Source organism: Balaenoptera ricei, chromosome 6 (assembly GCF_028023285.1).
Source record: "Balaenoptera ricei isolate mBalRic1 chromosome 6, mBalRic1.hap2, whole genome shotgun sequence".
NCBI classification, from domain to species: domain Eukaryota; kingdom Metazoa; phylum Chordata; class Mammalia; order Artiodactyla; family Balaenopteridae; genus Balaenoptera; species Balaenoptera ricei.
Window position 1 is genome coordinate 3365008 of NC_082644.1, and position 27080 is coordinate 3392087.

Here is a 27080-nt window from a genome sequence, read left to right on the forward strand (position 1 = left end):
TTAGCTGTGCCAGGAGACGGGAGCCCCATATCCTGCCCGCTCGCCTCCTGACTCAGTTCTGAAGCCAGGCGTCTGGGGGACAGAGCTCACACCTGGGCTGTGTCTGCAAGGCCATCTGGAAATGTGGCATTTCACCTCCCAGAGCTCAAAGACACAGGAAGGAGCTCGGACTCTGAGCCAAGGGAGCCAAACCACAGCATCTGATATGCTGTGTCAAAGACTACAAACCTGCTAGTGTCTCTGGATCCTGCCAGACAGCTTTCCCAGCTTGGAAAGACGCACAAGGGCAAAGGCATCAGGCGAGGCTCCTGTTTGTGGTGCTTTAACGTTTGAGAGGCAGGAAATCTCTGGAAATGAAAGTGAACCCTGAGTGATAAGGGGCCGCCTCCCCATCTCCTGTGCATCCTGTCTCCGCCTTTCTATTTTCCTATGAAGAAGCAGATTCCCATAGACTGTCGTTAGATTGCACGTTTCCCGGCTTGAAAGGGGGCTGTACATCAACTCCCCTATGTCGGGGACTTAACAAGAAAAACTAGGCCCTCCTGTATATAGCCCAGGCTGAGCAGTTTGGCTCTTGTTGGAAACTGCTGAATAAAATACATGGAAGCCCGGTTTTACTTTTACGAATTAATTTACACTTTCCTCTCTCTTGTCCCACTTCACAGGCTTGTCAGCTCCCCCATCTCAGCTGTCCTCTGCTGCCTGCGTGTCTCCAGTCTCCCAAAGAACCACCACCGCTTGTCCTAGAAAGGGGACCCAGGCTTGGAGCCAGCTGATTGGATTTGAGCTTTAAGGTAAGATTTTCGTTCAAGAACTTTAGCTGCCAGTGGTATAACATGTCATTCAGATGCTGGGAAAATAATAACCGTGATGGAGATGTTTATATACACAAGGATGGTGGGAATGATAAAGAGGTAAACTTCCTAATTCCTCAAAGGACCAGATAACTTTACAAGGACTGGGTCTTGGAATGCTGGTAAACTGTTCTACAGCAATAGAAAACGGATACAGGGTATTTATGATACTGTCCTAATGAGATCACATTCTTGCACATATTACATGTACATGCATAGAAAACATCTAAAAGGATAGATATAAATGCTGGGGGTGAGATACCTGGTGGCTTTTACTTTATTCCTTATACTTACTGGGTTGTTTGAAAAAAAAATTAAGTGAGCATATATTTAATAATCAGATGGGAAAAATAAAGACCTTAAAGGTGAGAAAGAAAACCATTAAAAAGTATATCATAAGTACCTCAAAGGAGTCTAGTAGATTGAAATTACAAAACTGATAAGAATGCATTTTGAAAGTTGTGTAGTTTCATAAAAATACAATGTAGTACATTTTTCTCAGTCCTTAATCTCTCCTCCTTACTTAGAATTAATAGGGAGACCTTTATGTATGTTTAGATTCAGAATTTTATTTTAAATGGATTTCTATGCCATAACATAATGTCTGTGATACTCTTACTAAAAATTATGTATAACAGTCAAATTCTAACAATTTTTGCAACAAGCTCTCATTACATTTTCTTCAAAATAGGAAAAGTTCACATTACATACCATTTTGAACATGATTGTTTGCTTACACATAATTTACTGTAAAAATGTTATTTTCAAAGAAAATTTATGGGAAATGAAAAAGCAACTACAAAAATCTTTACAAGAAAATCCAGGATAAAAATACTTTTCGGGGGTTGAAAATTTATCAACATGTACAGGTGGATTATAAATATATTTTGGCAATCTGATGGGTTCAAGGGCACTTTAAAAGTTGTCTAGTTAAATTACTACAGATATGACGTGTTTGGTGAAACCCAATCTGTAAGTCTAACACCAACAATCATTTCTTCCTGCTAAAACATAGAAATAATTTATCTGAAAACCGTGAGTGCTATGAAGAGCTCGATTTCTTCATAAAGATTCCTTTATAAATTGGGCTAATCCCTGGAAGGCCTAAAAGCGAACAGAGAGAAGAATTAATAAAATTAGGATGCTGTTTAGGAAAAGTCTGTCATAACTTTAGAAATTCAAACAAAGAGTATCCATCTTAGGTTGAGATCAGACAATGAAAGGTCAGGATTAACCTCAGTTTTATCTGGGTCAGAGGCCATCATGTCCACTAATATAAGTAGACGGAAGCATATCAGAGCCCCAGGAAAATTTTCAAGTCCTTATTCCCTCAAGATCATCATATTCTCCTAGAACTTGAATTATTTTTTTCATATACTCTCTCACCTGCACGTGCCTTCTGTATAGTTTCAGTTGTCCAGCTCTACGCATATATAACTTATGAAAAGCATATTTAGTGACATGAGAAAGCAAGTCAATCAAGAACACGCCCGGAGACAACCCATCTCCAAGGATAAGTATACACTCTTCTTACACTTACTGGACTCTTCAGTTTATGGCTCTTCTGTGGGTTCCCGACACACAGTTCTTAGGAACTTGCTTCATGGTTTCCTGTAATCCTGGTTAAAGCTGGACTTTGTGATTAAGCAATTACTTAACTCCAATCATTAATATTATTCTATTTGACCCTTCCCCCAGAGATAGAGATGGATGGCTTCATGAATTTGGACTATGGCTCATGTTAATTCCATGAAGGAGTGAAAGAGGTTCTCTCTGTAACGTGTTGATAATCTGCCAACACTGTTGAGCAGGTCTGAAATCTATTCAACTCCAATTTGGTCGCATCATTTGTCTATAGAAGCCTGGCAACTTCTTTGAATGGTGGTTTGTGACTTTCCAACTAATACCCATTTTGCAGAAACCCAAGAAGATATCAAATAATGTTGTAACTCCCAAAATGAACACAAAAAATAAATGGATATCTAGTTTTACTCTAAAGAGAATATTGTACTCACCATGTCCATCTGCTCTGGAGAAGCTAAAGAGAAAGATGCTCTGAAGTAGGGGCAAGGAGCTGAACTATCAAGGTAGAAGTTATATCCAGGAAGCATGAATATCTAAGAGAGTTAATGGAAAACACGTGATGTACCATTAAAGAAAACTAAAAGGAAATATAGGTGAACCTAAGCTCGGAGTGGAGGATGACTTTTAAACTTAGAAAGCAATGAAAGAAATCACAAGAGAAAAATCAATTTATATAAAATTACTGCATGTCGTACAATAAAACTAAAAGCATAGAAACCAGTGTTTACAATAAATACAGCAATTCTACCTCTTCTCCATATATTATAAAGAATGCACAGAAACAGAGGAAAAACTTTATAATGGACAAGGACAGCTTATTCAAGAAATAGCAATGGTAATAAACACGAATAAATGTTTAACATAACTAGAACAGTAAAATAAATCCAATGAAATATCATTTTAAAAAATATTTTATTTCATTTTTTTAAGTTAAACTATAGCTGATTTACAATGTTGTGTTAGTTTTGGGTATACAGCATAGTGATTCAGTTATACATATGTGTATATGTATATGTATATCTATCGATCGATCTACCTTTTCTTTTTCATATTCTTTTCCCTTATAGGTTATTATAAAATATTGAGTATAGTTTCCTGTGCTATATAGTAGGTCCTTGTTGATTATCTATTTTATACATAATAGTGTATGTATGTTAATCCCAAACTCCTAATTTATCCCTTCCCCCCTTTCCCCTTTGGTAACCATAAGTTTGTTTTCTATGTTTGTGGGTCTATTTCCATTTTGTAAATAAATTCATTTGTATCATTTTTTTAGATTCCACATAAGTGATATCATATGATATTTGTCTTTCTCTGTCTGACTTACTTAGTATGATCATCTCTAGGTTGATCCATGTTGCTGCAAATGGCATTATTTCATTCTGAGTAATTCTGGCTGAGTAATATTCCACTGTATATATGTACCACATCTTCTCTATCTGTTCCTCTGTTGATGGACATTTAAGTTGCTTCCATGTACTGGCTATTGTAAATAGTGCTGCAATGAACATTGGGGTGCATGTATCTTTTTGAATTATACTTTTCTCCGTATATATTCCCAGGAGTGGGATAACTGGATCATATGGTAACTATACTTTTAGTTTCCTTATGAACCTCCATACTATTCTCCATAGTGGCGGCACCATTGTACATTCCCACCAACAGTGTAGGAGGGTCCTGTTTTCTCCACACCCTCTCCAGCCTTTATTATTTGTAGACATTTTGATGATGGGCTTTCTGACCGGTGTGAAGTGATACTTCATTGTAGTTTAGATTTGCATTTCTCTAATAATTAGTGATATTGAGCATCTTTTCATGTGCCTGTTGGCCATCTGTATGTATTCTTTGGAGAAATGTCTTTTTAGGTCTTCTGCCCAATTTTGGATTGGGTTGTTTGTTTTTTTGATATTGAGCTGTATGAGCTGTTTGTATACTTTGGAAATTAATCCCTTGTTGGTCGCAACATTTGCAAATATTTGTTCCCATTCTATAGGTTGCCTTTTTGTTTTTTTATGCTTTCCTTTGCTGTGCAAAAGCTTTTAAGTAGGTCCCATGTATTTATTTTTGTTTTTATTTCCATTAATCTAGGAGACAGAACGAAAAAGATATAGCTGTGATTTATGTCAAAGAGTGTTCTTCCTGTTTTGCTGTAGGAGTTTTGTATTATCCAGTCTTACATTTAGGTCTGTAAGCCATTTTCAATTTATTTTTGTTTATCGTGTTAGAGAATGTTCTAATTTCATTCTTTTACATGTAGCTGTCCAGTTCTCCCAGCAACACTTACTGAAGAGACTGTCTTTTCTCCACTGTATTTTCTTGCTTCCTTTGCTGTAGATTAATTGGCCATAGGTGCGTGGGTTTATTTCTGGGCTTTCTCTCCTGTTCCAGTGGTCTATATTTCTGTTTTTGTTCCAGTACCATACTGCTTTGATTACTGCAGCTTTGTAGTATAGTCTGAAGTCAGGGAACGTGACTCCTCCAGCTCCATTCTTCTTTCTCAAGACTGCTTTGGCTGTTAGGGGTCTTTTGTGTTTCCATACAAATGTTAAAATTATTTTAGTTCTGTGAAAAATGCCGTTGGTAATTTGATACAGGGATTGCATTGAACCTGTAGTTGGCCTTGGATAGTAAAGTCATTTTGACAATATTGATTCTTCCAATCCAAGAACGCGCTATATCTTTCCATCTGTTTGTGTTGTCTTCAATTTCTTTCATCAGCATCTTACAGTTTTCCAAGTACAGGTCTTCTGCCTTTTTAGGTAGGTTTATTCCTAGGTATTTTATTCTTTTTGATACGATGGCAAATGGGATTTTTTCCTTAATTTCTCTTTCTGCTCTTTTGTTGTTAGTGTATAGAAATGCAACAAATTTCTGTGTATTTATTTTGTATCATGCAACTTTACCAAATTCATTGATGAGCTCTAGTAGTTTTCTGGTAGTGTCTTTAGGATTTTCTATGTATAGCATCATCTCATCTGCAAACAGTGACAGTTTTACTTCTTCTTTTCCACTTTGGATTCCTTCTATTTCTTTTTCTTCTCTGATTGCTGTGTCTAGGTCTTCCAAAACTTTGTTGAATAAAAGTGGCGAGTGGGGCATCCTTGTCTTGTTCCTCACCTTAGAAGAAATGCTTTCAGATTTTCACCGTTGAGTATGATGTTAGCTGTGGGTTTTTCATATACAGCCTTTATTATGTTAACGTGTGTTCCCTCTATACCCACTTTCTGGAGAGTTTTTATCATAAATGGATGTTGCATTTTATCAGAAGCTTTTCTTGCCTCTATTGAAATGATTGTATGGTTTTTATTCTTCAATTTGTTAATGTGGTATATCATATGGATTGATTTGTGGCTATTGAAAAAAACTCAAAAAACACAAACGTGGAGGCTAAACAATATGCTACTAAACAACCAATGGATCATTGAAGAAATTAAAGAGAAAATCAAAAATACCTAGAGATAAATGAAAATGAAAACACAAGTATCTAAAACCTATGGGATGCAGCAAAAGCAGTTCTAAGAGGGAAGTTTATATCAATACAATCATACCTCAGGAAACAACAAAAATCCCAAATGAACAACCTAACCTTACACCTAAAGCAACTAGAGAAAGAAGAACAAACCAAACCCATAGTTAGTAGAAGGAAAGAAATCATAAAGATCAGAGCAGAAATAAATTAGAGACTAAGAAGACAGTAGAAAAGATCAATGAAACTAAAAGCTGGTTCTTTGGAAAGATAAACAAAATTGATAAACCTTGAGGCAGACTCATCAAGAAAAAAAGGGAGAGGGCCCAACTCAATAAAATCAGAAATGAAAAGGAGAAGTTACAACCAACACCACAGAAATATAAAGGACCATAAGGGACTACTACAAGCAAGTATATACTAATAAAATGGACAACCTAGAAGAAATGGCCAAATTCTGAGAAAGGTACAACCTCCCAAACCTGAAGCAGGAAGAAATAGAAAATATGAACAGAGCAGTTACCAGTACTGAAATTGAACCAGTAAGTTAAAAACTCCCAACAAGCAAAAGTCCAGGACCAGATGGCTTCACAGGTAAATTCTATCAAACATTTAGAGAAGAGTTAACACCTATCCTTCTGAAACTATTCCAAAAAATTGCAGAGAAAGGAACACTTCCAAACTCATTCTGTGAGGCCACTATCACCCTACTACCAAAATCAGACAAAGACACCACAAAAAAAGAAAATTACAGGCCAATATCACTAATGAACATAGATGCAAAAATCCTCAACAAAATAGTAGCAAACCAAATCCAATAACACATCAGAAGGATCATACACCATGATCAAGTGGGATTTATCCCAGGGATGCAAGGATTTTTCAACATCTGCAAATCAATCAGTGTAAAATACCCTTTTTGAGTTATCAAATTTGGGGGTGATCTTTCAGCTGGGAGTTGAAAGGTAAGTAGGCATAGGCCAAGCAAAAAGTAGGGGAAGAGTCTGTCAGGGAGAAGATACAAAGTGTAGTGTCCCCGAGGTGCAAAGAAAATTGGTCACTCAAAGAGGTGGAAACACTTAATACATAGAGTGAAGGAATAAAAATGATAGGTAATAGTGTCAAAACGGTGGGACACCTGCTCTTCTTGGTGACTTCTGTGGCCAACAGCTCGCTGCCCCAAAGCATGTGTCCTCTGCTTCCTGTGCATGAAAACACACTGTTCCCAGCCTCTTTCTAGATGCCTGTGGCTGCGTGAGTGAATCCCAGCCAGGAGAGGGGAAGTTTTGGTGCTACTTCTCGGCCTGGCCCCGAACGTCTCCCTGTGTGACCCACCATGCCCTCTCAATGCTGCGGTCATCATGGATCCATGTGTTGAAAAACTCAGAGCAAGAAGGTGGCAGGAACCTGGGTCTCTGACTCACGGCAGGAGCAGAGGAGCCTGTAGACCACGTCTTTGAAAATTGTGCGTGAGTCAGAACTAAGCTGGGTTGTGTTAAGTCTTTGAGATTGTTGTCTAGTAAAATCATGACATTCAGAACTTTAAGAAACTGCTTGTATTTTCATGGTGTAAATCTGGCCCCTGGATGTTGAAGTTAGGTGAGCTGGGAATGAAATGATTTGGGGGTATTCTGGGGAGAAAATTTCAAGGCTGAAGATGAGTTGTTTTTTTTTTTCCCTGATTAACAATGAAATGAAAACTGTCATTTCTACCAATATTGGGGACCAGTTTAGGGATGTGCCAGAAACAAGTTTCTGTAGAGAAGGAGGGAGTGGTAATAATCTTGCAAGGTGACCAAAATCTGGGTTAAGAGAGTGGTGTTAAAGTTAGAGATTTAGAAAAGTTGAAGGTCCATGCAACAGGGTGTATGGAATAAATAAAAGGGACTGAAAAAACTATAATAAAATATGAAGCCTGTGTCCTTATCTCCTAGCTCAGGGATACAAACAAATAGCCACTTATCAAATATTGTGAATAATAATGGCATTGATAACAAAGCAAAGAAAATGTAATAAAATTGATTTATTGTACTAAAATGCACTCATACGAGTTAAGTCATTTAAGTATTTATTAAGCACTTTCTATGTGCTGTTATTAGCATTAAAACAATTCATAAAGCATGAGTCCTGCGGTCAAGTACGACGATTACAGGGAATGAGTGACTTTCCCAGGGCAGTGGATTGGCTCTCGGGTCCAGGCAGCCAGTTCCCAGCTCTGACCTCTAGACTGTCTCTTATGCTCTAGCACAGGAGTTTGCCAACAACAACATGATCTGTTCTTTGTACTCACTGCCTCAAGACAAAAGTGATACTAGAAACAGATCTTGGTGTTTACAAAAGAGTGACGAACATGATAAAGGAATTAATTAATGGAGAATGGTTGATTGACTTGGTAAATTGGAAAGCTACACAGAAGCATATTTAGATGTCTCAGCTTAATTAGTGCCTCTGAATGAAATCTAAGTAGACCTGATTTAAGTACAAAAGGAGAAAAAAACCTAGAAATCCTTGTGGGCTAATTTTAAGTGAAAAAAGCAGGATATAAACTTTTCTGTGTAATTTTAATCATGTAAAATAATTGCACAGCCATATCAAACAAACAAACCACCCGATTAAAAAATGGGCACAAGACCTGAATGTACATTTTTCCAGAGAAGACATACAGATGGCTAAAAGGCACATGAAAAGATGCTCAACATCATTAATCATCAGGTTAATGCCAATCATTAACCATTCATCATCAATGCAAATCAAAACCACAATGAGATATCACGTCACACTTATCAAAATGGCAATCATCAAATGGACGACAAATAACAAATGCTGGTGAGGATGTAGAGAAAAGGGAGCCCTTGTAAACTGTCGGTGGGAATGTAAATTGGTGAAGCATTATGGAAAATAGTATGGAGGTTCCTCAAAAAACGAAAAATAGAACTACCATGTGACCCAGCAATTCCACTTGTGGGTATATGTCCAAAGAAAATGAAAACACCACTTAAAAAAGATACATGCACCCCAGTGTTCATTTCAGCATTATGTATAATTGCCAAGATATGGAAACAACCTAAGTGCCCATCAACAGATGAATGGATAAAGAATATGTGAGATATATATATATGTAGTGATGTGATACACAAAGTCATAAAATGAATGAAATAATGCCATTTGTGACAACATGGATGGACTTGGAGGGTATTATGCTTAGTGAAATAAGTCAGAGAAAGACAAATATGCACTTCTACGCAGAATCTAAAAAAAAAAATGAATAAATACAACAAAAAGAAAGAGACTCACACGTAATAGAGACAAACTGGTACTTACCAGTGGGAAGAGGGAAGGGGGAAGGGCACGATAGGTGTAGAGGAGTAAGAGGTACAAACTATTATGTATAAAATAAAGAAGATACAGTGACATATTGTACAGCACAGGGAATATAACCAATTTTTTATAATAACTTTAAGTGGAGTCTAATTGTTAAAAATATTGAATCACTATGTTGTACACCTGAAACGAATGTAATATTGTAAAGCATTATACTTTAATAAAAAAATAATTTCATAGGCCATCTACTAGATATATATAAGATGTTCAAGAAAATATTTCACAAATGGTCATAAAATCTGGGTGGTAAAATTATGGGCTATTTAAAAATTTTTCATTATGCTTTAACGAAGAATAATGTTACCATGAGTATGCTTTACTTTCATAATCAGGAAAAAAATCCTTTTATTTTAATACTAATGGCTTATGGTTACCAGTGGGTAAGGGGAGGAGGGTTAAATTGGGAGTTTGGGATTGACATATACAACTACTATATATAAAGCAGATAACTAATAAGGCCCTACTGTATAGCACAGGGAACTCTACTCAATACTCTGTAATGGCCTATATGGGAAAAGAATCTAAAAAAGAGTGGATACATGTATATGTATAACTGATTCACTTTGCTGTACACCTGAAACTAACACAACATTGTAAATCAACTATACTCCAATAAAAATTTTTAAAAAATAATAAAAAATATTACTGGCTAATACTTATCAAGCATTTACTATGTGCCAGGTATTAGTCTAAGTACTTTATCCATATTTATTGCTTTCATCATCATAGCAACCCTAAGAGGGAGAGGTTCTTATTATCTGCATTTTACCCAATGCCACATATCAGGGCAGGGCTGGAGCTGGGATTCACACCCAAGGACGTGACTCCAGAGAGTATTCTCTTAGCCACTAAGCTAATCAGTAGCTGAGCTGAATGACTATTTCCCCTAGTTTAGACCAGGAGACTAGTTCTGTAACCCAAAATCTATTATGTTCTTAGTAAGGAGATAATGTATCTGATAGGCAAACATTATGCCTTGGGTTGGTGGGCAACGATAGATATCTCTCGCCATTTTATTAAGATATTACTTTAAAGAAAAAATATAGCTTTTCTTCCTGTTTTACCTCTTTCTTAAAGGCTTTCTCTTCGATCAGTTTTCTTACATCATGAAGGCCCTTAATTTTAACCCATAAAAACATTCCAGCAGTAGGAACATGCCATTCTGCCAAACCTACAAACAAAAGAAGAGAAGAAATATTTCCCGAGACCATTTTTGATGATGTCAGCTATACGGCTGAAATGACAAATTGCAGTAACTGTAAACTAGTATTTCCAAAAAAGTTCCTTCAGGGATAGCATTTTTAAAAATATAGTTTTATGAGTCCTGAAAATTGATGCTCTGAGTTTTATTTTAAAAAGTAAGGGGAGGGTTTGAAAGGGAGAGAGGAGACTCATGTTTATTTACGATTTTAGTGGGTCTCAGGGCAGTGCGGGAAATCCAGTGCCATGCCCACCTCCCTCCCTTAGAACTGTCCCTAAGCCAAACACGACTCTTTCAGTTTTAGGAGCGGATTCCTCAACTCTTTCTAGAGCCTTCTAGTGTTTCAACAAATCCTATCATTTATGTAATTGTTCATAAGTCTAATGAATTGAAGTTTTTATCAGAATGTAATTAATTATGAAAGGAGTACATAAAATTAAGAAATTCTGGTCATTTGCAGACTTTATGCTTCATTGAATATAAGGGTACAGAAACCAAGAAGGAAGAATAATTATTTTGATTTTGATTATTACCCTTTAAAAAAAAAAACCTTGATGTTGACTAAAGCCTTTTTTTCAGCTTCACTATAGGAAGTGGTAGAATAGTACTCTTTTCAAAAAGATAGTAATTGTGTTTTTACCAGGACTACATAGGGAACAAGATATGAGGGAAATAAGAAGTGAATACTTTGTATTTACTATTATTCTTTCCAAAGGCATTTTTAGTGGTGTAATTAAAGCCATGCAATTCATTTTACTTTCTTCCTTAATAGAAAATTAAATCTAAACCATTCTGAAATCAAATTAGCAATAGAAAATATTAGATAAATGAGGTTAATTATTAAAAGGCAAATTGTCTGTAATGAGAAACCTGCCTTAGATTGTCCTATTTTGTCTTTATAGAGTCAGAAAAGGAGTATGTTGTTGATTTCACAATTCCTCTTCTATTTGGAGCAAAATTTTGAAAACCTTTTGAGTACAGATGTTATTTAACTTTAAGTAGGTTATTGCTGGTTGATTGTTAGACTAATTGGTCTTTTTTCTTCAAACCACAGATACTTTGCAGCAGTCAGGTATAGTAGAAATGCGTAGAATTGTGCCAGGGTTTGTGCTGTTACTTCTGAGATCATTCATAGGGTAACATTTTCTTGACAAGAATACTCCTGGGCCCTGTTTCCTTCCCCAGGGTTATTAACAATACTCTGTGGTGTGTATCACTCACTCATATAAGGGCTACTGTTCATCCCAGGACAGGATGTAAGTTCCACTCACCACTTAACCACTTGTCTGCGGCTGCCAATAATGCATCCCTTTGCTTTCTATAGAAATCAATAATCCTAGAAGAAGAAAACAATGAAAAGGATGTGTTTGCTACATTGATTGCAGACACTAAAAGGCTCTGGAGTCCAGTCTATAAGAATCTATTTTCTATCTTGATGAAAACGTCGAATTCTTGATGAGGGAATAGAGCATATTTATTTGACCTGTCTGATGGTAAACTTTTTTACCATTGTGGTCTTTCCATTATTTTGGAATAATTCAAAAATGAAAATTAATAGAGTGAAGTCCATTTCTATATAAAGTATAGAACCTAAAATACAGTACCTCTCTACATGAGCCAGGAAGCCCTCTTCTCCCCATTGGTGGAGAAGCTGCGATACCAGGAGCTAAAAGGGATGAGAGAGTTATAAGGTTCATCCTCTAAAATGTTTTTTTTGCCAAAGATCACAGCAAATCACTCTTGATTATGTGCAAACGACCCTAAGAAGATGCAACAACCTGCACGCAGCCTTATAGGCTCAGCGACTTATAACAACGTTGATTAATAACAATGACAACAATAATAGTAAAAATAACAAATATTGATATGGTCCTTGCTATGTGCTGGAAACTGCTGTACCATATGAATATAGTTCAGCTAAGTTGATCTTTGTAATACCCTTATTGGGCAGGTCATTATTTCCACTCTACTGATAAAGAGAATGAGGCACAAGGTGAAATTAACTTTGCTGCAGTCACTGCGCATCACAGAGCCTGGACTTAGGGCAGACTGTCCAGCCCCAGATCCACCCAATAACTGCCGCCCTAGATGGCCTCTCTAAATATAAAACACATACAGTCTATATAAGAAGTTATACAATATATTTAGAGATTTTTGTATCCAAAATGAAAGTTCTAAATGTTCTAAATGGATAGTGAAATTTAGTTGATAACAGATACAGAAAATATAGAAAAAGCCCCCAACTTGATAAAACATGGGATATCTGCACTTTGTGGAATGTATAATGTCAAAGAAATGTCCATTCTACGTGAACTACCCCTTTTGCGTTCTTAGGTAGCCGTTCTGTCCTTAAGGTCTGATTCTCAAGGTTGCCTTAGGGATGGGTCCAATAATTTCTCAAAGCTTGTAAAGAAATTTATACATTCTCCAAAAATAATTTTACTGTATTTTAGTTAAAATACATTCCAGCTGGTGTCTGTAGGGAGGTTAGCACATGGGCAGTGAAGGCAGACGTCGGGCCACCACACGGGTTTGAACCCGTGCTCTCAGATTCCAGGACAACGAAGCTAACGGTGTGTTACTTCACCAAACCTCTTCCGCCCTGTCGAGTCCAACACAGTTTTTATGGGATTCCTAGGCTAGATGCCAGGACACAGATGAATAAGATCTCTGACCCTCAAGAAGCTTGATCTACACTGTGTAACAGCACCAGGTCCATTCAAATCTCTTTTGCCTTTTAGAGCAAACATCTGCTGTGCGTGGTCTCCTAATTCAGTCCATGCGGAACTAGAGTTGCAATCAGTGATTTCTCTCTCTGCCACCTACACGCAGTCATATTTGCCAACATCTATTTTATTTTATGATCTGATTCAAAAAATTCCTACCTGGGTGAAAGTGCTGGTGTGCACTGTTGAAACTTCTGTGTGTAAAACAATTCTCTCGATCAAGGGCTTTGGACCAGTTATAAACCCTATTCGCAACCTGCACAAAGAGAGAAAAGGCACAATACCAACCCTGCATTAACAATTAATACCTTGTTACTGATTTCACGGGGAAGAAAGTTGTGACCTGGGGACAAATGGACCTAGACAGTTAACACATTCTAATAAAACAACTTCTTATTTAAAATACACATTTAAATTAAATTGTACAGTTAAAATAGAATGCATATCTGACCAGGTATTTCTAAATGTGCTCTATCATATATGCAAGCAAAAACCTGACCAGTCCCCATTAAGCTATACATTAATGGCCAAGTATCTTTGACCACTCGGAAGGATTGGTAGAAAAGCCTGTTATTAATAGATAAAATCAAACAGGAATACAAGTATCTTAAATGAGAAGAACTGTTTGCACTAAGAGATGCTGAGGTGCAGCCTCTGTCACCTGTAGATGCAGCCTGAAGGCACAGCCAGGGCCTTACCCAGAGGACAGGACTTTGGAAAAGGAGTCAGCTCGGATGACACGCCCATCAACGTCCATGGAGAGAAAAGTCGGTGCCCAGGGCTGGAAATGGAAGAAAAATACTGTTGGTTTGGGAAGTCTGTTAGAGACCGTATCCCTACTTTGTGCAGAGAGTGGGGAGGAATGGATTTGGAGAACAGTAGGACAAACATCCTTTTTCTTGTCTTCATCTCAGCCCTTTGAGATGGAGTAAGAACCAGAGATGCATGTTCTTCTATTCGTATCTGCCGATCTTCACGGCTTTTCTGCCAAACACACACACACACGTCCTCTCACTTGCTCACGATGCCACTCCCGTGAGTTTAGGGAAACCTCACACAGGACCTCCTTGTCCCAAGGCTTGAGATCCAGGATGAACAGATTTCGAGGAAGGATTCAAGAAAAAGTAGTTTGGAAAAGACCAAAACGAAGAGGGCCATCAGCATTGAGGGCTGTTTAGGAAGAGAACGCTGACCCTTAGACCAACTAGAAACACAAAAAAGGTGCAAATGAAGACGAGCAGTGTAGTCAGTGTGCAATGCTGAAACTTCCATATTTACTTCACAAGTAAATGCCAACGAGAAAGGGGGCCATGGTCGTGTTGAAGGTGGGCGGCAGGCAGACATGGTATTCAGGCCAACTAGATAAAAAGCCAAGAGTTCTGTTTCTTCTCCGTAGATATCAAGTGGGGACTGAGTCCCTGTGTTTGCTCAGTGCAGCCCTGAGAGCAAATACAGTGTTGGATTTTGAGGAATTGGGCATTGGGAGTGTGTACCACTACTGTTGTCTCCTAGGAAACCATGCTTGTCCACAGTGGTGTACGTATGTAGTGGGAAGGGATGTAAAAGTCCATCATTCTGCAGGTAGGTCCCCGGCCCTAAGTGACAGGGATGGCAAGTGGGCAGCATGATGCTAGGAACGCCCCTCCTCTGCCCACCGCCACCTCACTGACTGAGCGCGGCCCTCCTTCTCCTTCAGCCTGGGCACAGCTCCCAAGTCCTCGGCCCATCAGCCACCCCCGAGAGACCGAGGTTGACACCCAAGGAGACGCCCACTGCATAACCCTGGTCCGATGTCGAAGGAGCCACGATCTGGATTTGGAGTCCAGACGACCCTCACCCTTGACTCACTCGACCCTCCACGTGCCTGGCACAGAGAGCCAGCCACTGTTCTAAAGGTAAGGGATTTCTGGAAAGAGCAGTAATACCAGAGATGAAAATACTCAGCAGCCCGGCTAAACTCAAATCAGCGCAGTAACCTACAGCCACTTATCTACTGATTGTGGGCTGAGTTGACACGGCACTTACCTTGTTGAACTGCATAAAATAGTAAGGATCGTCTTCTATGATGAGGAAGTCATATTTTCTTGCGAGCTAAAAAAGTTAAAGTAGCATATTTATTGCTTCAGATCGCTCGAAGATGAAAATCACTTGGAATCATAGTTCTTTGTACTCATTTCTGTGTAGCTTAACATATGATTTTAGAACAGTGTTTATAGTGAAAATCTTAGACATCATGTTCAGCTACCTAGAGGAGACTTTACAAAAGGAGCCTGCCTCCTATTTTAAAGGAATTTCTTTGTAACCTGAAATGACAAGAAGTAGGAAAGGGAAGGGACAGGTTGAAAATACAAACATAAAATAATGAAAATCAAACTTGGGGCCAGTTATTAAATAACCTCACAGAGTTTAACATCACACCAAGAATAACATTTCTTTCAATGAAAATATCAGTTAAAGGGAAAGAAAAATCTCATAGTCAACAAGAGTGTAATAGTTTCTTGAATTTAAATTCATGGCGACCCTGGCATAGATGACTTCCTTTTATTAAAAATCATCTTCCTTGAGAGCAAGGGGTCATGAGAAGGAACTTGCAGAGCACTCTTCGAAAGAGTCAGAACAAAACAAGAGCACAGCCACATAGCACATTCTTTGAAAATACCTCATAGATTTCCTTTTTGCGGTTAGTTGTTAATGAGTTCCCGGCAGGGTTGTTGCCATTTGGGACAGTATAAAGAAATTTGGGGGTGTTTTTCTCGGGGTTCTTTGAATCTTCTGGTTTCCATCTGGAAAGTATTTCTCTGAGGGAGTCTGGAATAATCCCGTGCTCATCACTGGAAACATTAATCATGTTGCAGCCCAGAGGTTGCAGCTGTCCAGTACAAAGAGAAAAGAAAGCCCAAGACTCAGACTTGACACAAAATATCAGTGTCACTGGTTCTTACACTAAGGAGAATGTTACCATTTATACCCTGAAACATAAACCTGCACTCAGCTCTTCGCCCACAGTGCATTATCTTCATAATCATGCTTAGAACTGGTTCATAAAATAGGTGTTTATTAAGGCATGTTTTTTGACAAAGTAAATCAATCTTATAAAGCATCTAAGATGCTAATACATAAAATAGTTATAAGCAGAGGTGATATTCAAAATATCGGACAAGTGGTGTAACATGGGCACATCAGATACAGAGCAGGCTGGAATGGGGTCCTGGAGGCCCCCTACCATGCCAGCATTGGCTCTGTACTATGGGGTGTTCAGGTTGGTCTTAGGAGAGGGACAGGAGAGCCAGAGTGGTGCTGGGGCACCAAGGAGCATCAGGGCAGTGGCTCACCAAGGCATGTGGATACTATACTGTACCGATTGCAAAGGCTGAAGTCACAAGTAGTGGCCTTGTTTATAGACATTGTTCTATGAAAGTTTTGTGTTTTTATGTTTTATGTTTGTGGACGAACATAAAGAAAAAAATCGGAACTTAATAAGTAACAAGCAAAGGAAATCATCAACGAATGGAAAGACAACCTACAGAATGGGAGAAGCTATTTGCAAACAATGGAACTGACAAGGGATTAATTTCCAAAATATACAGACAGCTCATACAGCTCAATATCAAAAAAAACAAACAACCCAGTCCAAAATTGGGCAGAAGATCTAAATAGACATTTCTCCAAAGAAGACATGCAGATGGCCAACAGGCACATGAAAAGATGCTCAATGTTACTAATCATTAGAGAAATGTAAATGAAAACTGCAATGATGTGCCACCTCACACCGGTCAGAATGGCCATCATTAAAAAGTCTACAAATAATAAATGCTGGAGAGGGTGTGGAGAAAAGGGAACTCTCCTACACTGTTGGTGGGAATGTAAATTGGTGCAGCCACTATGGAGAACAGTATGGAGGTTCCTTAAAAAACTAAAAACAGAATTACCTTATGATCCAGCAATCCCCTTCCTCGTCATATATCTGGAGAAAACCATACTTCTAAAAGACACATGCACCCCAATGTTCATTGCAGCATTATTTACAATAGCCAAGACATGGAAGCAACCTAAGTGTTCATTGACAGATGAATGGATAAAGATGTGGTATGTGTATGTATGTATGTATACACATATATATACACACACACACACACACACACACACATATATACACAATGGAATATTACTCAGCCATAAAAAGATGGAAATAATGCCATTTTCTGCAACATGGATGGATCTAGAGATTATCATAGTAAGTGAAGTAAGTCAGATGGCGAAATACAAATATCATATAATATTGCCTATATATGGAATCTAATAAAATGATACAAATGAACCTATTTATAAAACAAATAGACACACACAGACATAGAAAACAAACTTCTGGCTACAAAAGGGAAAGAGGAGAGGAGGGATGAATTAGGAGTTAGGAATTAACATATACACACTACTATATATAAAATAGATAACCAACAAGAACCTATTGTATAGCACAGGGAACTATACTCAATATCTTGTAATAACCTATAATGGAAAAGGATCTGTAAGTTATACATATATATGTATAACTGAATCACTTTGGTGTACATCTGAAATGAACACAACATTGTAAATCAAGTACAATATATTTCAATAAAAATTTTAAAAAATAGCAATAACTGAGCGAGGTTCTCAGAAAAAATATTTTCAAAGGATAAGCAAACACTTTTCTTAGCAGTCAAATGTAGAATTATGCACTGAGAATAATCCAGACCCCACTTATGGTAAATTTAAAAGGTCTTAGACTTAGAAATCACATAAACATGAATAAAAGAAGTCAATATTGGACCGTGAGATAAACACACATGGACCATAAGCATATTCCCTCACAGCCTGGCATTGGTCTCTGTTTGGGTGTGTGAAAACGTGTGTGCGTGTGTGCTGTTTACATAGACAAAAATTTTATATTTATAGGCATTGTGTAATCTTATGACTTAGGAGTTTAGGAAAATAATTAACAATTAGTATCCAGTCACTAAGAAAAGGTAATTATTTTATTTTAGTTTTTTAAATTAGGGCAAAATATGTAAATAACAAAAATTTGCCATTTTAAAGTGTGCGACTCAGTGGCATTAATTACATTCACAGTGTGTGCATCCATCGTCACTATTAATTTCCAAAATCTTTTCATCACTCCAAACAGACCCCCTGTATCATTAAGCAATAACTCCCCACTTCCCCCTCCCTCAGCCCCTGGTAATCACTAAGCAACTTTCTGTCTCTATGAGTTTGCCTATTTCAGATATTTTGTACAAGTGGAATCATACAATATGTGTCCTTTTGTGTCTGGCTTCTTTCACTTGGCATAGTGCTTTCAAGGTTTATCCATGTTGTAGCAGGTGTCAGAACTTCCTTCCTTTTTCTGGCTGAATAATATTCCATTGTGTGGATGGACCACATTTTATTCATGCACTGATGTAAACTTGGGCTGCTCCATGTTTTGGCTGTTGTGAATAATGCTGCTATGAACGTTTATGTTTCTGTTTGAGCCCCAGTTTTCAAATCTTTTTGGGTACATACTAGGAGTGGAATTTGTGTGTCCATGGTAATTCTATGTTTAATTTTTTGAGGCACTGATAAACCGTTTTCCACAGGGGCTGCACCATTTTACATTTCCACCAGCAATGTACTGTGGTTCCAATTTCTCTACATATTCACCATTACTTGCTATATTCCATTAAAAAAATAATAGCCATCCTAGTAGGTGTGAAGTAGTATCTCACTATGGTTTTGACTTTCGTCTCTCTAATGACTAATGATGTTGAGCATCTTTTCATGTACTTATTGGCCATTTATATATCTTCTTTGGAGAAATGTCTATTCAAGTCCTTTGTCTATTTTTAAATTAATTTCTTTGTCTTTTGTTTTTTAGTTGTAGGAGGTCTTGATATACTCTGGATATTGAACTCTTACCATATATATGATTTGCATGTATTTTCTCCCACTCTGTAGGCTGATTATTCACTTTCTTCATAATGTCCTTTGATGCTCAAAAGATTTTAATTTTTGATGAAGTCCAATTTATCTATATTTTTGTTGTTGCTTGTATTTTTGTTGTTTATATCTAAGAATAGTGCCAAATCCAAGGTCAAGAAGATTTGCCCTTATGTTTTCTTCTAAGAGTTTATAGTTTTAGCTCTTATATTTAAATGTTTGATCCATTTTGAGCTAACTTTTTATATGGCATGAGGTGAGGGTCCAATTTCTTTCTTTTGCACGTGGAAATACAGTTATCCCACCACAATTTGTTGAAGAGACTTTTTTTTTCCTGTTGAATGGTTTTGGTACCCTTGTCAAAATCAGTTGGTCACAGCTGTATGGTTTATTTCTGAACTCTCAATTCTATTCCATTGGGGTATGTATCTATCCTTAATGCCAGTACCAGCCGGTTTTGATTACTACAGATTAAGGCAGTTGGTTTTGAAATTGGGAACTGAAAATCTTCTAACTTTGCACTTTTTCAAGATTGGTTTGCCTATTTGGACCCTTTCCAATCCCAAATGAATTTGAGGATTGGCTTTTCTATTTCTGCAAAAAAGGCTATTGGAATTTTGATAGGGATTGCATGGAATCTGTAAATTGCTGTGGTAGTATTGACACCTGAACAGTATTAAGTCTTCCAACCCAGGAGAAGGTGATGCCTTTCGGTTTATTGGCATCTTCTTTAATTTCTTTCAGCAATGTTTTTTAGTTTTTAATGTGGAAGTCTTTCACCCATTTTGTTAGATTTATTCCCAGATATTTTATTCTTTTGGATGCTATTACAAATGGAATTTTCTTAATTTCCTTTTCAGATTGTTCATTAGAAAAGCAATGTTTATAATATATTTTTACCCCTACTTGGGAGTGTTGAGGAAATATGCCTTTCATCAAGACTAGCTAATTGCTTTCTATATATATTCATTTTTCACAAAGATAATATTAAATTCAAAAAAAAAAAGATAATCCATGAAGTTAGATTCAGTAGAGCATAAGGGCCATCTCATTAAATCCCCTACTCTAAGCTAGAATTACTTTGCTAGCATTCATGTCAGGTGGCCATTGAGAGTTACTCTGAGCCCCTGCAGTGATGGGCAGTGCTTTACTCCTCAGAGAGCTGGTAAGGCTGATGGTTAGACAGTTGTTACATTGAGTTGAAACTGTTTTCCTGTAGTTTCCATCCTTTGATTCCAGTTGTGTGAACCTGAGGACATGCACAGACAAATCTAACTCCTCTGTCACGTGGCTAGCTTTAATGTACTTGAGGACAATTCTCATGGCCCCGTGGAGTCTTCTCTTTCTGCAGAAAAGAGCATAGTTCCTAAAACAATTCAACCTATGGTATTATTTCCATTTGTTTGTTCACTCTGGTCGCTCTTCTCCGACTGTGCTCCAGTCTGTATTCACATCGACCCAAAAGTATTGTGCCCCCGACAGTGGTGTGTTCTGACCAGGGCACAGCAGAGCAGGTGATCTGATTCCTCGTTCTGGATATCAGAGTCCCATTAATTAAGACTGGAGAGGAAAGTCCTAATCATACCATGTTACTGTACAGTTATTCTCCATTGACATATGATCATCCTTAGGCATGTGGTAATATAGATGGTAGTGAAAAAACGTCTTTGTAAATTAAGTCACATTTCAGGTGAAATATTAAGAAATCTGGACATGATTTTGCACAACCCAATTTTAGCACCTCTACATTTAGACTTTGTAAGGAGAAATGTATAAAGCAGAGGGTACATTTCACATATTTTATATATATTAATGATTCTTCTGTTTAAGAATAAAGATGCTATTTTATGTTTCAGTGGACAGATAATTCTCAAGGTGCAGTGGTTTCTTCTTATTTGTTATAAGAAAGAGAGTGGCCTTTTGTAGAAGTGTGTACTCACAGCATGAATTGTTCCTGAATAAATAGGTTCATTTACGAGGATATTATCTCCAGGATTAACGATCATTTCAAATACCTAACAAAAGAAGCATAGGTTAGCTTGGTTAGTTTGGTTTCCAATCTTAGAAACCACCCCCCCCCCCATTTTTTTTTTTTAGTTTGGGCTCACTAGGATTCTAGAGAAGGAGTTGGCAAGTTTTCTGTAAATGCCAGATGGGATGTATTTTGTGAGCCCTGGTGTCTCCATTGCAACTAGTCATCTCTGCCTCAAGGTGAGAAAGCAGCCGTAGATAGTACGTCAGCCGATGGTGTGGCTGAGTTCCAGTAAAGCTCTACTTACAGAATCAGACAATGGCTGGCTTGGCTCTCAAGCCACAGTTTGCAAACCTCCGTTCTAGGTTGAAAAAAAAAAAACATAACTGCTTTGGCTCCTAAAATTTATTTATTCCTTTTATTCCTTTTCTGAAAAATTTAAAAATATTTGCTATAAGCCAGGCCTGTGTAAAGGATGGAGATAAAGGGACGAGCATAAAGGCATGGTTTTTACCCTCATGGAGATACTGGTCCACCATTCTGACTAAATCTTATACGAGTCACAGAATCATTCTTTCCTGCCCTGTGATGTTTCACAATCCCCAGGTCAAGCCTCTCCTCCCTATTATTTTAACAACCTAGAGCTCTTGATAAACAGCACGGCCATTATACATTGGGACAGAAGATTTGACTTTTGTTTCCTGATTTGGTCTAGGATGTTCCATTTACTTTTCCTTAGGAGCTTTTGGCATTTTATGACAGTGTCATCCTCTGACATGTTTCTAATTGATTCAGGATTTACAAGACCTCCTAGGACCAAACAGATCACTGGGTGGCTTGTGTATCATCCATGGATCAGATGAAAACCTCATTACATACATTTCCCATGTCAGTTAGGGGAGATGAGATAGTCAAATACCCTAAATGAGGAGGGAGGGCTGTTTATTATCTGAGACACGGACACCTAAAATAATATCCATCCTGGAGAACAAAGTGGGAGAAATATTAAACCATATTCCCAGGAGCCCTCTGTAACAAGCATGGCTATAAGCCACTGAGTTACTGATGCATTTGGCCATCTATGCTATCTTCCTCTTTGATATGACTGATGCTGCAACAGGCAAAGAAGAAACTTTCTTGTGCATCTTTCTGGAAAAAAAAAAGGCACATAATGTCCCTTCCTAAGAAAAGAATTTCACTGAAAAGAACTTTTTTTTTCCTACTAGTCTGGAGCATCACAAATGTTTCTCTTCAAGAAAAAAAATCAGGGCTTCCCTGGTGGCGCAGTGGTTGAGAATCTGCCTGCCAATGCAGGAGACACAGGTTCGAGCCCTGGTCTGGGAAGATCCCACATGCCGCGGAGCAACTGGGCCCGTGAGCCACAATTACTGAGCCTGCGCGTCTGGAGCCTGTGCTCCGCAACAAGAGGTCGCAATAGTGAGAGGCCCGCGCACCGCGATGAAGAGTGGCCCCCGCTTGCCGCAACTAGAGAGAAAGCCCTCGCACAGAAACGAAGACCCAACGCAGCCATAAATAAAAATAAATAAATAAATTAAAAAAAAAAAAAAAAGAAAAAAAAATCAAACAGCAGCTAATCCTTTTATTTTTCCTAATTCAGGACAAAAAGGGGGAGGAAAATTATGAAGTCTTATTACTTTAATACCTTATTCTGTAAAAATAATTTAATTGAAATTCATTAAAACTAACCAGATTATAACTTTCACATTTACATAAGAAAGAAGAGCAAGAAAGCTACTCTGCTTTGAGATAAACAAGAGTCATACTTTCATCTAGATGTGAGGACTGAATGTAGAGCCTCCTTATCCAGGACTAATTATTCATGAAAAAGAAAAGAAAAACATAGATGAAACTTTAACCATATATGCAGTCTCTTTATCTGGGGACCCCCCCCCCCCCAGTGGTGGTTACCTCTGTGGAGTTCCTGGAACCCAGGAGAGAGGCAGACAGAGAGAGAGAGAGAGAGAGAAAGAGAGAGAGAAAGTAACCCAGAGGAGAAGTCAGCCACAGCACAGACATATATGTAGACGTGGAGAAGCACATCCAAGAGGGAGTCAGGGTACAAGAGGCAGCCGGCACAGACGATAACACCAGCAGACACACAAAGGAATGACGTTTCATCTCAGGAGTATCAGGATACACCCTCAAAGAATTTAAAAGTCATACACTGAAATGTTATAGCCACAAGCAAAACTGAAATTTAGCCTGAATCTCTGAGTCAGATGAAAGTAAGCAGTGCTCACTAAGCTGCAGGTAGGGGTTGAGTTCTCCCTGAATGGGAATCTTGTCCTAAGGACCCAGAGCTCTGGGTCAATGATGATGGGATCTCTGTTTAAGAGAAATCAGGTTGCAAATGAAGCAACTGACAAAGGATTAATCTCCAAAATATACAAGCAGCTCATGCAGCTCAATATCAAAAAAACAAACAATCCAAAAATGGGCAGAAGACCTAAATAGACATTTCTCCAAAGAACACATACAGATTGCCAACAAACACATGAAGAGATGCTCAACATCACTAATCATTAGAGAAAGCAAATCAAAACCACAGTGAGGTATCACCTCACACCATTCAGAATGGCCATCATCAAAAGATCTCCAAACAATAACTGCTGGTGAGGGTGTGGAGAAAAGGGAACCCTCTTGCACTGTTGGTGGGAATGTAAATTGATACAGTCACTATGGAGAACAGTATGGAGGTTCCTTAAAAAACTAAAAATAGAACTAGCATATGACCCAGCAATCCCACTACTGGGCATATATCCTGAGAAAACCATAATTCAAAAAGGAACATGTACCACAATATTCATTGCAGCACTGTTTACAATAGCCAGGATATGGAAGCAACCTAAATGTCCATCGACAGATGAATGGATAAAGATGTGGCACATATATACAATGGAATATTACTCAGCCATAAAGAGGAACAAAATTGAGTTATTTGTAGTGAGGTGGGTGGACCTACTGTCTGTCATACAGAGTGAAGTAAGTCAGAAAGAGAAAAATAAATACTGTATGCTAATGCATATATATGGAATCTAAAAATACTGGTACTGATGAACCTAGTGGCAGGGCAGGAATAAAGATGCAGACGTGGAGAATGGACTTGAGGACACAGGGAGGGGGAAGGGTAAGCTGGGACGAAGTGAGAGAGTGGCATGGACATATACACACTACCAAATGTGAAATAAATAGCTAGTAGGAAGCTGCTGCATAGCACAGGGAGAGCAGCTGGGTGTTTTGTGACCACTTAGAGGGGTGGGATAGGGAGGGTGGGAGGGAGGCTCAAGAGGGAGGGGATATGGAGATGTATGTATGCATATAGCTGACTGACTGTTGTACAGCAGAAACTAACACAACATTGTAAAGCAATTATACTCCAATAAAGATGTGACAAAAAGAAGGAGAAGTCAGGTTGGTGAATGTCTTTAAGTTCCGTTTATGATTCTAGGTGAAGACAAGGAAGCCTTCGTAACCCACAGAACACGATGCTCTGTGGCTAAGGGAGAGATGGCCATCTGGGTGAACGTAGTATTTGATTCTTCCCGCGGGCGCCCTTCCTTCCAGCCTTACCTTACAGAGACCTTCTTGGCTGCCACATGTGACACACATGTCCATTTGTCCTTGGCTGGGTGGATAATGGATGGTGGGAGGATTATGCAATTTTACTTGTAACTGTTTCAGCCAGGATAACAGCTCTGGGAGTCTAAAGCATAAAATGCATTTAAAAATTGACAGTAGTGAAAGTCATAATAATAGTAGACAGGAGCTAAATGGTGGCTTTATAGCAGGCACTTTAAAGGTCCTCAAATGCTTTTTGCCAATATTAATATCTTTACTTAAAACACAAGGCAACAGACTTAGAGATTAAGAAATCCACATAAAGTTAATCAGCTGGTGATTAAAAGAGCTGAGATTTGAATCTACAGCTTTCTCATTCCAAAGCCTGTACTTTTTCTTTTACATTAGAGCACTCACTGCGTAATTAATTTTTTGTTTCCCTTAGGGAGATTTCTGTAGGATACCTAAAGTGCAGGTTCAGTAAGTTCTTTCCATCACGGAAAGAAAAGCCTAGGTATACATTGTATACAATTCTTATGCACCCAACATGCATTATTCTTCAATCACAGAACAAACAGGCTTTAATAAAGTATAATTCATAGACACTCTCTAAGTTACCCTTTATCACTGGAAGAAGACCAGCTGAGGAAAGCTTTAGAATATGTGTTCCAGTTGCCTTTATGAGATTAAACACATCTGAACTGAGGGCAACACGCTTACATAGCTGCCTGTTTAGAAAGGGAACATAATCATTAAAAAATTTCCCCAGGACCTAAACTGGCTGCTTCCTGGGTCATCCTTTTCCTCCTTTCTCCTACCCTTCTTCTTTACCTAGCTATATTCTCTCTTTTTCTTTTCCCAGTCTCAGCTCAAATGGAACCACCTTCCAAAAATTTCTCCCTCTCCTAGTCATATAAGGTTGAGAAGCAGTCCCTGGCGTCTTAGGCATTCAGTGTTATTGCTGCTATTAATTATTCTTCTAAAGCTCTTCCCCAAACCTTCCTCACTGCTGAATACCCAGTTAAAAAACACACAGGTCACTTTATCAGCGAGCTGTAGAATATTGCTCATGAAAATGAACCAAGGTTACATTATCTACTGATCAGTACCCAGCACTCTGAGAATACTGCAGTGCTCTCTTCATCATCTCTTCATCAAATTGGATGGTCTCTCCGTTGTCTATGGTGATAACCGCAGTCTTGAAAGGGAACGTGTTGGGGTTTGGTGCTCCAGTCGCCAGGGAGAGGACAGATTTCGATGACTTGCCCAGTATCTCAGCTACAACAAATAAGGAGGAGAAGAAGAAACACTTTCAGTGAAGACTTTCCTAAACAGAGATGGTTCAGCATGTTGCATTAAAGTCAGTAAGACTTTAAAGTGTAACGATTTCTAGTGATAGAATGCTAGTCCGAAAGAAACATAGAAGATGCCTTTTTTTGTGGACCGACCTCACCGGTGGAGGAACTAAGGAAGAGACACGTGCATCTAAGAAGGCAGAGTGATCAGGCAGACAAGCCAAGGGCCGCAGTAACAGAAAACGGTCTTCCACTCGGCCCGTCCCTGCCCGGCTCCGCGCGCACCCCGCTCTGTCCCGCGAACCCGCCCTCCCCGCTCCGCACGCGCCCGCACGCTGAGCCGAACCCCGAGTCCTGTGCCCGGAAGCGGCCACAGCGTGTCCACAGCGGCCTGCCCTCTCTCTACTGCTGATGGCCCGCCCTCGTGCCCGTTCCAGCGCGGCTTCTGTGCCAGGCCTGCGCAGAGCCGGGCTCAGGCCGCCCCGAGCAGCTCTGCGGGGACCGCCCCCTCCAGTGGGCGAGCAGGGCCGTGACTCACTCATGACTCGAATGGCAGAAGGCTTCCTGGCCGCGCTCGCAGCCGTGATGAACCGTGTGTAATTCATTCTCGGATTCCAAGCGGCAAGCCCCGCCTCAGGTGGCTGAAGACTGGGAAAACCAAGGATCCGCGTCAGTCCTGCCCCCTAACCCCTGCAAGGCCGCCTCTGCTGTCCCCCGCGTGTGGTCCGGCGCGCGGAGCCAGGAGAGGCCGCCGAAGGCCCGGCTGGTGGCTGCGCGAGAGCCTGGTTAGGGTCCGGCCTGGCGCGTAGCGGGACTGGCAAAGTCCACGGGCAGGTTAGGATGCGGGCCCCTCCGGCCTCACTCCCTTTGGTACCTCCCCCTGCCGCGCGCCCCTCCATCCCGGCCCCGCCCTTCCATCCCGGCCCCGCCCCTGCCACGCCCTCCGCCGGCCCCGCCCCCTGCCACGCCCCTCCATCCCTCCCCCGCCCCGGGCCGCGACTCCAGACCCGCCCCCGCCCTCGTATGCGTCTACCCTGTCCCGCCCGTGACCGCCTGTCCTGCTGGGG

The 27080-nt window shown here is 39.3% G+C and overlaps 1 protein-coding gene across 1 annotated transcript; it reads right to left on the reverse strand.

Annotated features, from left to right (window-relative positions):
• Positions 1-1448: 1448 nt before the first annotated feature.
• On the reverse strand, positions 1449-26892 carry LOC132368150 (kynurenine/alpha-aminoadipate aminotransferase, mitochondrial-like). The gene is made up of 13 exons (XM_059926750.1): positions 26552-26892; positions 25828-25996; positions 24731-24863; positions 21108-21182; positions 15872-16081; positions 15238-15303; positions 13911-13993; positions 13372-13468; positions 12091-12152; positions 11758-11822; positions 10350-10456; positions 2870-2971; positions 1449-1958 (listed from the first exon to the last, which is right to left on the reverse strand). Exons 1-13 carry the CDS (start codon positions 26616-26618, stop codon positions 1917-1919), a joined length of 1278 nt encoding a protein of 425 aa, XP_059782733.1. The 5' UTR covers positions 26619-26892; the 3' UTR covers positions 1449-1916.
• Positions 26893-27080: the final 188 nt, after the last annotated feature.